This window comes from Taeniopygia guttata, chromosome 12, assembly GCF_048771995.1.
Source record: "Taeniopygia guttata chromosome 12, bTaeGut7.mat, whole genome shotgun sequence".
Classification (NCBI taxonomy): domain Eukaryota; kingdom Metazoa; phylum Chordata; class Aves; order Passeriformes; family Estrildidae; genus Taeniopygia; species Taeniopygia guttata.
The window spans coordinates 17,185,963-17,199,515 of NC_133037.1; the positions used below are offsets into that span (position 1 = coordinate 17,185,963).

The 13,553-nt window shown below is 50.3% G+C and overlaps 1 protein-coding gene and 1 long non-coding RNA gene across 2 annotated transcripts; both read left to right on the top strand.

Moving 5' to 3' along the window:
* The first annotated feature begins 1,929 nt into the window (after window positions 1-1,929).
* Window positions 1,930-5,423, top strand: LOC115492520 (uncharacterized). The gene is given in 11 exon segments (XM_072934957.1): window positions 1,930-2,361; window positions 2,694-2,785; window positions 2,871-2,972; window positions 3,255-3,379; window positions 3,456-3,629; window positions 3,631-3,672; window positions 3,674-3,811; window positions 4,026-4,139; window positions 4,274-4,392; window positions 4,545-5,135; window positions 5,305-5,423. Coding segments are annotated over 11 exon segments (1,659 nt in total). The 5' UTR covers window positions 1,930-2,318.
* Window positions 5,424-5,454: 31 nt separating this feature from the next.
* On the top strand, window positions 5,455-9,705 carry LOC140684945 (uncharacterized). Its single transcript, XR_012057991.1, has 8 exons — window positions 5,455-5,633; window positions 5,987-6,443; window positions 6,555-7,068; window positions 7,167-7,293; window positions 7,745-7,815; window positions 8,020-8,107; window positions 8,809-8,889; window positions 9,647-9,705. It is a non-coding gene; the product is annotated as an uncharacterized lncRNA (long non-coding RNA).
* Window positions 9,706-13,553: the final 3,848 nt, after the last annotated feature.

Genomic DNA, 13,553 nt, shown 5'->3' on the forward strand with positions numbered 1-13,553 from the left:
AACAAATTTCCAGCCTCCCAATCTGGAAAAGACAAACTGTATGACCACAGAGAGTGGAAAGAACATCTCCTCCTCCTGAAAAATTCAGGGTGGGATTGCTCCTTCTGTATTTGCACTCCCAGGCACCTTTCAAGGGTGGGATCTGCTTAAGCCCAGTCCCTTAGAGTAGAGAAAATCATTCATTCTTGAAAACTCCACTTTTTCTTTGATAGTCTGTTTTAAAGGTCTGTTTTACTTTTTTCTTCTGGTAGATAATGAATTGAAACTGTAGCAGAGAGCTCTGAAGGAATTGTTTCCTGTATCTGATTTCTGAAACTGTACAAGTCTCTGTATTTGCTCAGGTCCTGCTGATCTTCTCCACTGTGATGAATCTACACAGGACTCTTTCAAGCAGGCCGTGCTGGTGTGGAAGCCTTTGCACCTTGGCAGAACCTGCCAACTGGTGCTGGCAGGTAGCACTTGATCTATCTTGCAGTTAAATTGACAAATACTTAAGTTTGGTTTGGTTTGGTGTTTGTTTTTTGGTTTGTTTTTTTTTTTTTTTTTAATTTTAGATTTTGCAGCTTTATCATTTTAGAGAACAATGACATTTAATTTTCTAGATACAAAACCAATTGTGATAAAGTCACACTGCAAAATCTTTTGTCTTGGGACAGAAGCAAAGATAAAGTGGCAAAGTATACTGGCTTTAAAAATATTTTCTTCCTATTCTTGGAAAGCAATTTGACTTCTTTCCATCTCCCCTGAACTTCCTGTTCTTCATCAATAACCTCCCAACAGATAATGGTTGTCCTTAAATCCTTTCAAAACCTCCCCCTCTCTATCATGGGCAGGAGGCTGGAATTCTTTTGTTCTGACCTCAGATAAAAGTCTTGGGACATGACAGTGAGAAATAAAGTAGGCAATTGTTAGAGGGCTGTTTTGGGGTCTAATAACTACACTGGGCACTGTTATTTTAAGCTTCTGAGTTGCAACAAACCAAACAACATTCAAAGGAAGAACTGTCAAATGTGGAGACAAAACTGTCCTGAGGATGAGTGTGAGTGTGGTTAATGTCTGTCTCCTCCGGGCACTTCAGCTGGCCATTGAAATGCGCTTTGTGTTTATACAGCGGTGTCACCATTGGTAATTTTCTTCCTTCACTGAGGATTTGGGCAGGGCAATGCCCCTGTAACACAGCAGTGCCTTCACTTTCATCCTAGTTTTCTCCAGAGAGGTCTTGAGGAAAATGTCAGTTCACCTGAAGCAAGTTTTGAATTTCTCCAGTGCAAGAGACTCCATGTGGACGTGACACTTTAGTCAGAGAAAGAGAAGCCAGAGAAACTTTCCCAGGTGTTGTTCTGGGGAGTTTTGAGATGGCTGAGAGAAAGAATTAAAACAACCTTGCAGCTGGTGTTTTGAACGGTTGTTTACTCATCAGATGTTTAGCAAAGGGTGTCTTGTGAATTAGCCAATGGTGTGAGGGGTTGCTGATTAAATGACTAATCAGGTCCACCTGTAATACAACGGTGTATAAAATAATGGGTTTCTAATAAACTCCAATTAGCCTTCTGAAGAGACCTAGAGTCCATGTGTGGCCTCAGTTCCATTCCGGACTCAAGGCACAAGCTCTCTGGGCAACTGCTCCCAGCAAGGGGCAGGAGCAGAGATTTCCCTTGGCCGGGGCTGGAGCCCTGGAGTGGCAGTGCCTGAACAGCACCTTCCTGCCCACGGTACCAGCCTCGATGGCTGCCTCGGGACCTGGCATTTGGCCCTGCACTTGCTGCAGGAGTCCCTGCCCGGGTTCCCTGCTGGCCCAACCTTCGCACCCATCTCAGAATCTGGGTTCCCAAGGGGGTTGCCTCAAGTGGTTGCTAGGAACCTGAGGCCATGGCTGCCCGAATTTTGGCTGCACGATGCTGATGTCAGAGTGGCCATTGTGACCCGCGCAACCAAGGCCTCCAAAGGGAAGGCTGGGCTCAGGCCGTGTGTCAGTGCGACCTGACAACGGGAGGAGAAGGCAGGGCAGGGACGCTGCTGCCCAGGGACCAGAGGAGCCCCACAGCTCGGGGCTCTGGGCCTGTGCTGCAGGTTCCCCTGCCTCTCCCTGCCCAGAATCAGAGGAAGAACAGACAGAGAAGACTGCGGTTTTCCTCGAGGCGACGACGGGAGGAGAAGGCGACAGGAGCAGGGCTCACGCAGGGCTCAGCAGGGAGTAGTGCCCTCGTGGCTCTGGGCCTGTGCTGCAAACTCCCCACCCTCCTCTTTCTCCCACAGAGAGAGAGGACCAGCACCTGGAGGAGACTTTTCTGGACAGGGACACACCGCTGACGGCTGCCATGTGTGACAGGCGGCAGGAGGGCCCTGGTGCCAGGGAGCCAGGTGAGGGTAAAGCCGCCCTCCCACAGCCAGGTCCAGGGGCTCCTGTGGCAGGTGTTGTGTGGGGCCCAGAGCAGAGGCAGGGGGAGGCAGGAGCTGCTCAGCCATGCTGCGGCTGGGAGCCTCCTTCCTCCCCAAGTGGGGCCCAGCTGGGCCAGGGGGCAGCTCTTGGGACACCCGTGCCCGCAATGGCCCCTGCTCTCCAAGGCCTCCAGCCCTGCCCATCAGCCAGGCAGGCCGGCAGGGACAGAGCAGCCCTTGGGGCCGATGCTGCTGCAGCCAAAGAGCCCCGCAGAGGTGCTCATGCCCGCTGCCATTGGCTCTGTGCCCTGCAGTGTGCATGCTGTGTCGCCGTGCAGAGGCTGACCCGGACGTCTGCGGTGACAAACTGGAGAAGCACGGGCTCTGTGCCCACGTGTACTGCCTGGTGAGTGGCTCCGGGCGCTCCCTCCACCATTGCAATGGGCAGTTCCTGCCTCTCTCTCCTCATCTGCTCCTCCCCTCTGCTGCAGTTCTTTGCCACTCTACTTTATGCTCAAGAGGACGAACATGTTGGACTCTTTGGATATCTTCCTCGAGATATCCTAGTTGCAGTGCGGCGGGCGGCACAAAAGGTGAGAGCCTAATGCAAGCAAGGAGATTTGTGCCAGGTGAGGTTTGCCAGAGCTTAGCCCAGACACTTGGAATGGAAGGCCTGCCCTTCAGGCCGCTGTGGGAGAAAATCTGGCTCCCAGCAGCTGCACAGAGGCTCTGGCACAGGAGCCCCCCTCCTTACACCAGACAGCTCTGTGGGCTGAGACCCAGCAGTGGCCACATCCTGCGCCCTGCCCGGAGCTCTGGGGCTGCCTGGGGAGGCCCCGAGGCTGCTGCTGATGGGGTTGCTTGGCTCTTTCCAGCGCTGCTGCGTCTGTGGCCAGAGCGGGGCAACCATCATGTGCTGCATGGAGGACTGTGACAGATGGTTCCACCTGCCCTGTGCCAAGGAGGGCGGCTGCGTCACACAGTATATTCCATATTACAGGTACAACCTCCCCACTCCTAGTCACCCCTGGCAGAAGATCCAACATTTCTCACTTTGCCCATCCATTTTCCTCCAGCTCCTACTGCCCTGAGCACTGTCCAAAGCAGGACGTGGAGGCGACTCCAGAGCCGGACACCAGTTGCCTCATCTGCCTGGAGCCTGTGGAGGATAGAAAGACTTTCAGAACCTTGGTGTGCCCAGTGTGCAAAAGGGCCTGGTTCCACAGGGACTGCATCCAGGTAGGAGCCCTCTCCTCAGCCCCAGGGCACAGCAGGTGCTCAGCAGCACCAGGGCCTTGCTCACCCTGCTTCTGTTTGCCCTGCAGGGACAGGCCATGCGCGCTGGTCTTTTATATTTCCGGTGCCCCTATTGCAGAGACGAGGAGGCATTCCTTGTCGAAATGTTCGCCCTGGGGATCCGAATCCCCTTCAGGTTGGTGTCCTTCTGCCTGCCTCACAAGACAGGAGGTGCAAGGTCTGTGCTGTGTCAGGCCCTTCCCCACCAGTCCTGGCCCTGCCCTGTCCCGTGAGTCTGGGCTTCAGCTTCACGCACGCCTTGGAAAAGTACGGGAGGAAGAGCAGGGAACACCTGTACCTCCGTGAGGGGAGGGCAGCAGTAACTAATCAGCTTTTCCGTTCTCCATCAGACTGCCAACATGGGAGGACAACGATGCCTTCGCGGATCTAGGAGAGAGGCACAGCAGGTGCAATGCCAGGGATTGCCTTTACCCGGGAGGCAGGGAGGAGGCAGAGGAAGAGGGGTAAGTTGGGGAGCTGCAGCTGAGGCTCTGTAGGGTACCCGTGTCACTTCAAGGGCTCAAAGAGGAAAGAACTAGAAGAGCTTGGCTGGACAATCACTTTGTCCTCAGTGCCATAAACCTAGTTGCTTCCCCAGGCCCTGGGAACTGCTCCTGTGCTCCTCCTGTGCTGCTGAGGGCACCCACAGGCGCTGCTCCGGCCTGAGAAACAGCGTACAGAGCTGGGAGTGTGACAGCTGTGCTGGTCTTGGAACGGGTATGAGGCAAAGCACCCGGTGTCCCTGGGCTGGGGGCAGTGCCCAGGCTGGGCCTGGCAGAGCCCGTCTGCTCCTGAAGGGCTGGGGTTCTGCTCTGGCCAGGCTTGCCTTGGGCCTGGGTGGTCTTTGACATTCCTGCTTGTCCTTACAGCCTCCAGAGATGAGCCAGAGCTCAGTGGCCCCAGCCTGACCAGTCAGTCAGGACTGGAGCCTGCTCACAGCTCAGCAGAATCTGAGGCCATCAGCCCCAGCTCCCGCGGCCCGGTGCCATCGGGGCTGGGTCCCCAGGCTTCATCCGCAGAGACCAGCAGCACAGCACGGCAGCAGTCTCTGCCATCTCCCTCGCTGGACACCAGCAGCCCCAGCACACCAAGGTCATTGTACAGCAGCATCCCTGAGCCTGAGGACAGGGGCCATTCCAGACATGCTGGGCCCGGCCGCAGGCGCACCCGCTCCCGCCAGGAAGGTCGGGCCTCCAATGGACCAGTCCGATCGAGGAGTCGCTGTGACAGGCACAGCAGGACAAGACCAAGGACTGAGAGGCCCAGGCGAAGGGAGACACCTTCACAGGCATCCCCCAGACGCAGCCGCTCCCGCCAGCAACACCGGGCCCTCAGTCCACCTGTCCGGTCCAGGAGTCGCCGTGACAGAAGCCACAGGACAGCAACAAGGACAGAGGGGCCCAGGCAAAGGGAGACTCCATCAGGGACATCCCCCAGACGCAGCTGCTCCCGCCATCAAGGTCAGGCCCAGAGTCCACCTGTCCGGCCAAGCAGTCACCGTGACAGGAGCAGCAGAACAAGACCAAGGACTGAGAGGCCCAGGCAAAGGCAGACACCTTCATGGGAATCCCCCAGACGCAGCCGCTCCCGCCATCAAGGTCGGGCCCTAAGTCCACCTTTCCGGTCCAGGATTCGCCGTGACAGCAGCCACAGGACAGCAACAAGGACTGAGAGGCCCAGGCAAAGGGAGACACCATCAGGGACGTCCCCCAGACGCAGCTGCTGCCGTCCGCAGCACCGGGCCTTGAATCAACCTTTCCGGTCCAGGAGTCGCCAGGACAGGAGCAGGAGGAGAGCAGCAAGTGCTGAGAGGCCCAGGCGCACGGGGACACCATCAGGGAGGTCCCGCAGAGGCAACCGCTCCCGCCAGCGGCGTCGAGCCTCCACTGGGACCTCCAACAGCAGCACGTAGCCTCGTCTTTTCTTTCTAGTCCATCTGTTCGCTGCCGGAAGTGAAGGTGAGAACGGTCCATACAGGGACCTTGAGATTTGTAGGTCTGTGAGAAAACTGTATTAGCTCTTGACATTTCTACTGGCAGGAAAGTAGTCTTGTGCTAAATCCCTTGACTTCTGTCTTACCATTTATTAAGTGAAAAGTCACTTAAATGATGTGGCTAATGAAAAAGGACTTTAGTTCTGGCCTTTTGACGCCAAGCTGAGATGTTTCCCCACTGCTCACTCTTGAAAGTGAACCTCTCCTTAATGGGCTTGGATACGGTTAGGGAGACGTTCAGAGCAAGGTGGCTCTTAGGGAAACTGTCTTTGGAAAGGACGTGCGCTGTTTTGCTATCATTGAAAAATCTCATTTCAGTAAAGCCAAAAGGAAGAAGAAAGAAGAGAGTGAGACACTGCCTCAAGTGTCTGAAGAAATCCATTACTGTATTGCTGATGATTTAAAAGACTTGTTTGGAGCTTCAAAGAACAAACCAGAAAAGACTGTGGAAATACCCTGGGACAAAGAGGATGCACAGGACTCTGCCCCAGATGACCATTTGGGACTTTTGCCCAAGAACAAGGCAGCTCAGGAGTCGAGCGCTTTCAAGTTTTCCTTCTTTGGAGACACAGAGGAGTCGGGCATCAAAGAAGGTAACAGAAGAACCCTTCTCACAGTGCCATTTCTAAGGAAGAGCTTCTGGCAGGCACTGTAGAGCACTGTGGTGTAAAGAAGGTCAGGACGCAGAGGATTTTCAGCAGCAGAAATCAGTAATTAGGCTGAAGCATTTTGATCTTCATTCCTGCTTGCCAAGGCAGTGGTAGATTAATGAGTGGTAAGTCATGCTTGCATCTCAGGAATTCTGAAAGGCGTGCTTTCAGAAGGCATTGGGGTTTTTGCTAAGTGGTTAAAAGGCTTGTTGTCATGCCCTGAATCTCTCAAACAGGGAGAAAGGTGACACACCAGTCATATCAAGTTTCAGAGAACCCAACAAGATTTTAAAGGAAATGTGTGTTAATTTAGAGGGAGGAGCAAAAGCCTGGAGTTGACCAGGAGATCCATGGACATTCTGCTTGTTACTGAATTCAATTCTTGGACCTATAGAAGAAGGAACCTGAATGACACGTGATGGTTGGGATGTTCTAACTGTAGATAAAATGAGGCCTTATAGAAAGAAGACGAAACAACATTAAATCGAGTCACAGTGCTGTAGGAGAGAAAAGAAACCGTGTGAAGTTATCCAAAATATTAAAAAAAAACCTATGCAAAACCGCAAAGCAACGAGCCCCCCACACTTGTGCTGAATTCAGAAGGTACTCAGTGTCTTCTGAATGCAACGATACATTCATTAGAATACAGCAGAGATCCCGAGAACAGAGAAGAAAATCCTGGAGCAGAGATGTAGCTCAGAAAATCTGGCAGAAGCAGATTCTGTCCTTCCTACATCTGTCTTCTCCACTGTAAGTAAGTATTTGTCTTGAAAGGAGGAATTCTTCCTGACAAGTGGAGAGAATAATCTAGATGTGGCTTTGTTTCTTTTTCGGTGCTGTTATTGCAGAGTCTTGCGGACGCGGAACAATAAAGCCAGTAAAAGTCACATGGCAAGAGGATTCACGTTTCCAAGACAGCAGTTCTGAGCGTGATGATGAGCCTGAGACGTGAGAAACTGAAACGGACCAAGAAATGTAAGTTCCGTTTCTATTTGCTGTCTACCTGGCTGTAGTAGTTGGATGCTGTGGGAATATTAATAGCAGCGCTCAGGGAATGGAAAACTGAGATTGCACACCTCTGAGCAATGAAAGTCGTCTTGGAAAACCATTTGTGCTGCCCAGAGTCAAAACTCCCAGCAGCCCATGTGACATGAAGCTGAATATGAAAAGAGAGACGTTGAGCACAAGAAATTAACTGGCTCATTTTGGTTTGACCAACTCCAAACTGAGTTTGGTCAGAAGCCAAATACACTGTCAGTTTTCTTTTAAGAAGAGGTTTATTTTTTTTCTAGAAGGCTCTATTTGGCTACTAGGGAATAAAGCTTTTCAATGTATACCATTTCTCTGAAGCACTACAGTTTTAACTTGCATTCATGGGATTTGATAGTACAATTTTGGATGCTAAAATCCCTTTGTACTTGTCTAGGTTTGTTTCTTTACCGCGCACAGAAGGTGCTAGAGTTGTCTTCTTTGAAGATGATGATGAATGCCTAAGAGGTATGTCAGAATTTCTTCACCCCCTTTTGTATTTTTTTAAATTCTTCCTGGAATTCTGTGAGGAGGAAAAAATGCTGCCTGCTTAGGAATGTTTTCTAGTCAATTCTTGGCATCCTTACTTGTGCTCAAAATTGTGGTAGAATCCCGTGAGAAAGTCCTGGTAAAATAAAGGCCAAGCAGATTTCTGGCTTTCTTCTCTTTCAGGTAATTGCCTACTAGGAATCTGGACTTTTACACCTTACCAAAACATTAGCCCCATGACAGGTTACCTAGACATTTTGGATCCTTTCAGGTATTTATATAATGTTTAACTTTTTCCTGTCTTTCTGGAGTTACCATTAGGAATTCTGTGTTCTTGTCAGCCACATAGGTCCCTGTGGTTCTTTGTCCTAATGAATCTGGGGTTTTCTCTTCTGAATCCAGGGGATTTTGTATTTAGAAATAAAGAAAACAACAACCAAAGGAAACACACAGAGTCCCCAAAAATTGCAGAGGCCAGCAAAACAATTGCTTGTTATATGTTTTGTAGAATAGAGTCTTAAGACAGGCTTAAATGGTGTGCATTTCTCAAGACTGACTCGATAACGCTGCAGAAATGTATTGCTGTGTTCATACAGTTAGTGCCCCGCACTCTTCCAGACGGTCTGATTTGCAGGGGGTGTTAAAATGGAGAGCTCAGTCCTTAGCAGGCCTCAGTTCTGGGGGAAGAGGTGTGATCCTGGTGCTGAGCTTCTAAAGAAACAGCGGCTATTTCACTGCAATTTAGACTGCAGCATGCTGAGGAAAACCGCTGCTGCCTTTCATTGTTCTGCGGACACCAGGCCGCAGTAGGGAACATTTCTGTTGGGAGACAACGTCTGGTGGGGGCAAGAGAACAGGAAGGATGTGAAGATTTGACTCCTGACTTTATTGCTGTGTTGTCCATGATTGTTAGAAGCAGCGGCACAATCAGAAGTGTTTAAGCCTATTAATTGGTTCTTTTTTTGTGTGCAGAGGGCCCAAAGTTTTTTTGTAGATCAGTAGAGTTCAGTGAAGAAAAAGGGTTGGGAAGACTGACGTAGATTATTGCTTGAGGTGAGTATGTCACATCTGTTCCCTGGGAACTGTAGGTGAAAGCTGAGCACAGGGAGGGAATGCAGGTATGAATGGGTGTTGCTGTGCGAGACCAGCTCTGGGCAGGCGCCTGCAGCCACGGCAGGAGGAGGGGAGAGGCGGCGGCTGCTTTTCCCCCTTCGGCTCTGCGAGGCTCAGTTTTAGCACGGGAACAGACGAAATGGCGACACGGGGCTCGGGTGCAAACACGTGTTTATTGCAGAAGCGTGTTCCCGAGACACCGGGGCACCGAGCGGGGGTCAGTTATACCCCGTGCCGGGGCGGGGTCGGGAACCTCAGCCGTGGCCAGTGGGACGGGAGGCAGGGGACAGGGGCATGGAAACCCCGGAGACCGTGATGGGAAAGGTGGGGGGGGCAGGGACGGACCGCGTGGTGAGGGGAAAGGCGGAGGGGCGGGGGACAGGGACCGGACCGCATGGTGAGAGGGAGGGATAAGGGAACGCAGGGTCGAGACAAGGGACCGCGGGGGGAGGGCGAGTGAGAAGGGGACGCAGGACAAAGGGGGAATGCGCGGGAAGGGGGGAGGGGGGTTGGGGGGGAAGAAGAGAAAATGACAAATCCTACAAATGGGCATGCAGAATTAATTCAGGACCTCGAGAAGAGCCTGCAACTTTGCAACTCCCCAGGAAAAGAAGTGTTTTAGTCTACCAGTGTGTATAACATCATGTTGTGTTGTTTTGTCCAATCAGGTAAACCACTATATCTTTGTATGTTACAGGAGCAGCTACTTAACTGTATGTAAAGGATGTATTTAAGAGAAGGAGTGAATTTAGAGACATCTCCTAATAGTGGATTCAGAAACTTCTCTGAAGAATTTGTTAGATTTTCTTTTTTTCCCGGAATGCTGAAGGAAGCATAGGGACACCAAATAGAAATGCAAGGAAACCAATAAAGTCTTTAGTGAATAAAACGTGCCATGTTTGTTCCTTGAAGAAGTCGCCAAACAATGTTACTTCCAAAACCCTTTCAAAGATCTAAGAGGAAAAAGTATTGGCAAACCCTGTTCGGCAGTGTTTCCAAGCTGGGGGTGACAGTCTTGGGTGCTGGGGAGCCACGGGAAGGCTCCAGTCCTGACTGTCCGGCCAGGCTGGGGCCATTGAGCTCCAGCTCATCCCTGGCGGCTCTAAGAGCAAGCAGGAATGGCTAAGGCCCCCAAGACCCGGGCCAGGCCAGACCACGGCACTGCCCCCAGCCCAGGGACACGCGGGTGCTTTGCCCAGAGCCGTGCCCATAGCAGCAGAGCTGTCTCACCCCAGCTGGCTGTGGTGGGTGTGAGGCTCCAGCAGTGCCCGTGGGTGCCCTGGGCAGCGCATCAGCAGCAGCACAGGAGCTGTTGGCAGGGCTTTGGGAAGCACAGGGGTCAGCCTCTGCACGGCGACACAGCATGCACACTGCAGGGCACAGAGCCAATGGCAGCGGGCATGAGCACCTCTGCGGGGCTCTTTGGCTGCAGCAGCATCGGCCCCAAGGGCTGCTCTGTCCCTGCCTGCCTGCCTGGCTGACGGGCAGGGCTGGAGGCCTTGGAGAGCAGGGGCCATTGCGGGCACGGGTGTCCCAAGAGCTGCCCCCTGGCCCAGCTGGGCCCCACTTGGGGAGGAAGGAGGCTCCCAGCCGCAGCATGGCTGAGCAGCTCCTGCCTCCCCCTGCCTCTTCTTTGGATCATCATCAGCCGTCTCTTTGCTGAAGACAGGTGCTGTTTTTAACCAGCATTTGATTACGGCAGGTCTGTTGACATCCATTTTGTGTAATCTAAAAATAGCTTGTTCAGCTAGGGAGTGAGGACATGCTCCCTACAGGTCCAGGGAGCCTGAGGCCATGGCTTTGCTATGTTCAGAAGGCATCTCTCTGCTTAGTTTTAATCCAGCTGGACTGAGTACAACAATACCCCAGTAGAAACACAGAGTTTGGAGTAGGTTCACAAACTGAGCAAGTGTCCCGGCTTCCCAAGAGGTTTCTAAATCTTGAAGCAGTCAAATCTGGCCCTAGCCTGGACGCTATATTCAGTTCACTTTGCCTTTGCCTGTGTGATGTGACCAAGGAGTGAAAATACTCTTCAAACCAGAACTACAGAATTCCGTTTTATTGGTAACCTGTTTGTACGTGCTCTTATTTATTATATACGTCTCATGTATTGTTGCAATTCCCCAAAAAAGCACATCCTGTAATTTCCATGTGTAAGTGACTCCTGTGATGAAGGGCTTGTGACTTCTTGGCCAGTTACTTTTTGTAATTGCAGAAGAAATCTCCTATTCACCCCAAATAAATAGAGTTTTACTGCTATTTAAGCCCGACTTTCTGCTGAACATTCCACATTAATGCTGGTTTTGAAGATGATACCTAAAGCTGTTAGGGTTGTTTTACTGATGGACCTGAATTAATGCAACATCCTTATTAACTCAGTCTTTTTAATTATACGTTGGGAATTTTCTCCGTAGCTTGGCCTGCTATTTGGGATCATTCACTTTACTTCCCCTTTTTATAATCAAAGTGTATTACTGAATCCCATGGGTCCTTCAGGATTTGCTCCAGCATATCAGTTGTCAGGACATTAAAGTTGTTAATTTTATTAAGTGTCTGGGGTTTGTTCCAAATTCAGCATTGCTTTGCATTAGTGTAGGAGCTGAAGAGGCAGGATGCTCGCTTTACCATTTCATAACTTAAGGCAGCAGGTATTTTTGCAGCACTTTTCCCCTAGGCTAGGGCACATCTTTCCAATACAAAGAGTTATTCCTGGGACAGGTGAGACTTTTAGACACTCAGGTACAATTTTGTCTGTGTTGATTTTAATACATCTGTGGGAAATACAGATTTCCCACACAAAGGGAAAACTTTTCCTTATTTAAAAAGCAAAAGTAATCCCCTGTAAAGGTATTTTAGTTGTAAACCCAAGGCTTGTTTTCTTTGAGGAGAGAGTTTAATTTCCTTTCTGCCTTCAGTTTAGTACCTTTTGGAATTGGCTCACCTTTGTTTCCCTGCTTTCCTTCTTACAGTGATGACGCACTTGAAAGGGATTTTTATTGGACAATACCCCAGCAGGGTTTGAACCATGATCTGTTGCTTTGGAAGCCAGAAGTTATAGACGACAAGTTTGCTAGACTTAGCATGAAACATTTGTGGACTACAATTTTCCTCCTGCACACAGCTCAATTTGAGGGATTTTTAGGATCTTGGGCAAACTTGTTACTGTTGTGAGCTTGAGGGGGGATGGCCATCAGGGATAGTAACTGGGGACAGCTTGCCATGCTGGGCTTCAGCCTGTTGTAAGAGGGAGCAGGGTATACTCCGTGGGGCAGGAGCAGGCAGAGTTTGTGCAGCGACAGCTCTCCCAGCCAATTGCAGAGATGCTCGGTGCAGTGGAAGCATTTGTGGTGCTTCCCCTGCTTTTATTTTTAATATGTTCTTCCCTCCATCCCGCATCAGGTGATGTCCTGAAGCTTTCGCTCTGGTTTGTGCAGTAGAACTTGGCTAAACCAAACACGTGCTGTTCAGTCATTTAGTTGTGACCTGTATGTGCCAGGAGAAGGTTCTGTATTTTGTTTTCCTTTGCCTTTCTGAAATACCGTGCAGCAGTGTCAGCCGTGCAGTGCAGCTGAGCGAACCGTCTGAATTTCCATGTACACTATTTTCAAGAGGACTTAGGAGACACTGAAGAAATCTCATTGGCATTTACTGCAGTTTACCAACATCCATTTTGATTAATGAGGCTGGAGTAGAGGGGAAGCAGAGAGCTGGAGAGCTGCATCAAATGGTACCGAGCTGCGGCTGCACAATCAGAAGCAGCTAATGCTGGTGTCAGTGAGGATGCTGGGCTTGGAGTGAGGATTCTGCAAGGCAGCCTAAAGAATTGGGAAGAGGTTGAGGAGTGAATGCAAATCACAAAATTGAGGTCCAGAACTCTGGTCCCACCTTCCGGGTATCTAAGACAGCTGGAGGCACTGGATAATGCCATGATGGAAGAAAGGGATCTCTGAATCTCCTCTCTATTACTGTGTGTTTTGGAACAGAGGAAAAGGCAAAAAAAATTGTTTAAATTCAATTCTCATTTTCTAAGCAAATTGTTAATTGTTCACCCCTCCTTCCATGTCTGGCCTAACTCTCAAGTTCATTTGACAGTGTGCAGGCAGTGCCTGCTGTGATGACAGAGCCCAATGTCCAGCACCAGCAGCTGAGTTCCAGGTATGACACACGTAGTGTCTCTTTCAAGAGAGGTTCTTAAATTCAGAACCCTTTGTGCTCCTCAGTAACTTGAACTGCTGTGTCTGACAAATTCCTGGATTTAGCTTTATGGTATTTCATACCCTAGAGTCTTCTTTGCGTCTGTATTTCAAACACTGCCTTACCCAAAGCCGGAAGCAGAAGCAAGGGACTTCTTATACAATAGGGAATGCTGGACAGGACTAACGCAGATCAAGCCGATATAGTTAATGCTACATTCTCCGTTTATTGTTTATAAGATGGCAGTTTATATACACTTCAATATCATTTACAAGCTGTCAGCACACTATCATTGGTCAGCAAACATTGTTTGTTTTTGTCTCAAGGTGGCTAGAGTCCCACACTGCAGCCCTTTACCAATTCACACCCAGAAAACTCATTAATACTGTGGTTACCTTAACATAATTTCG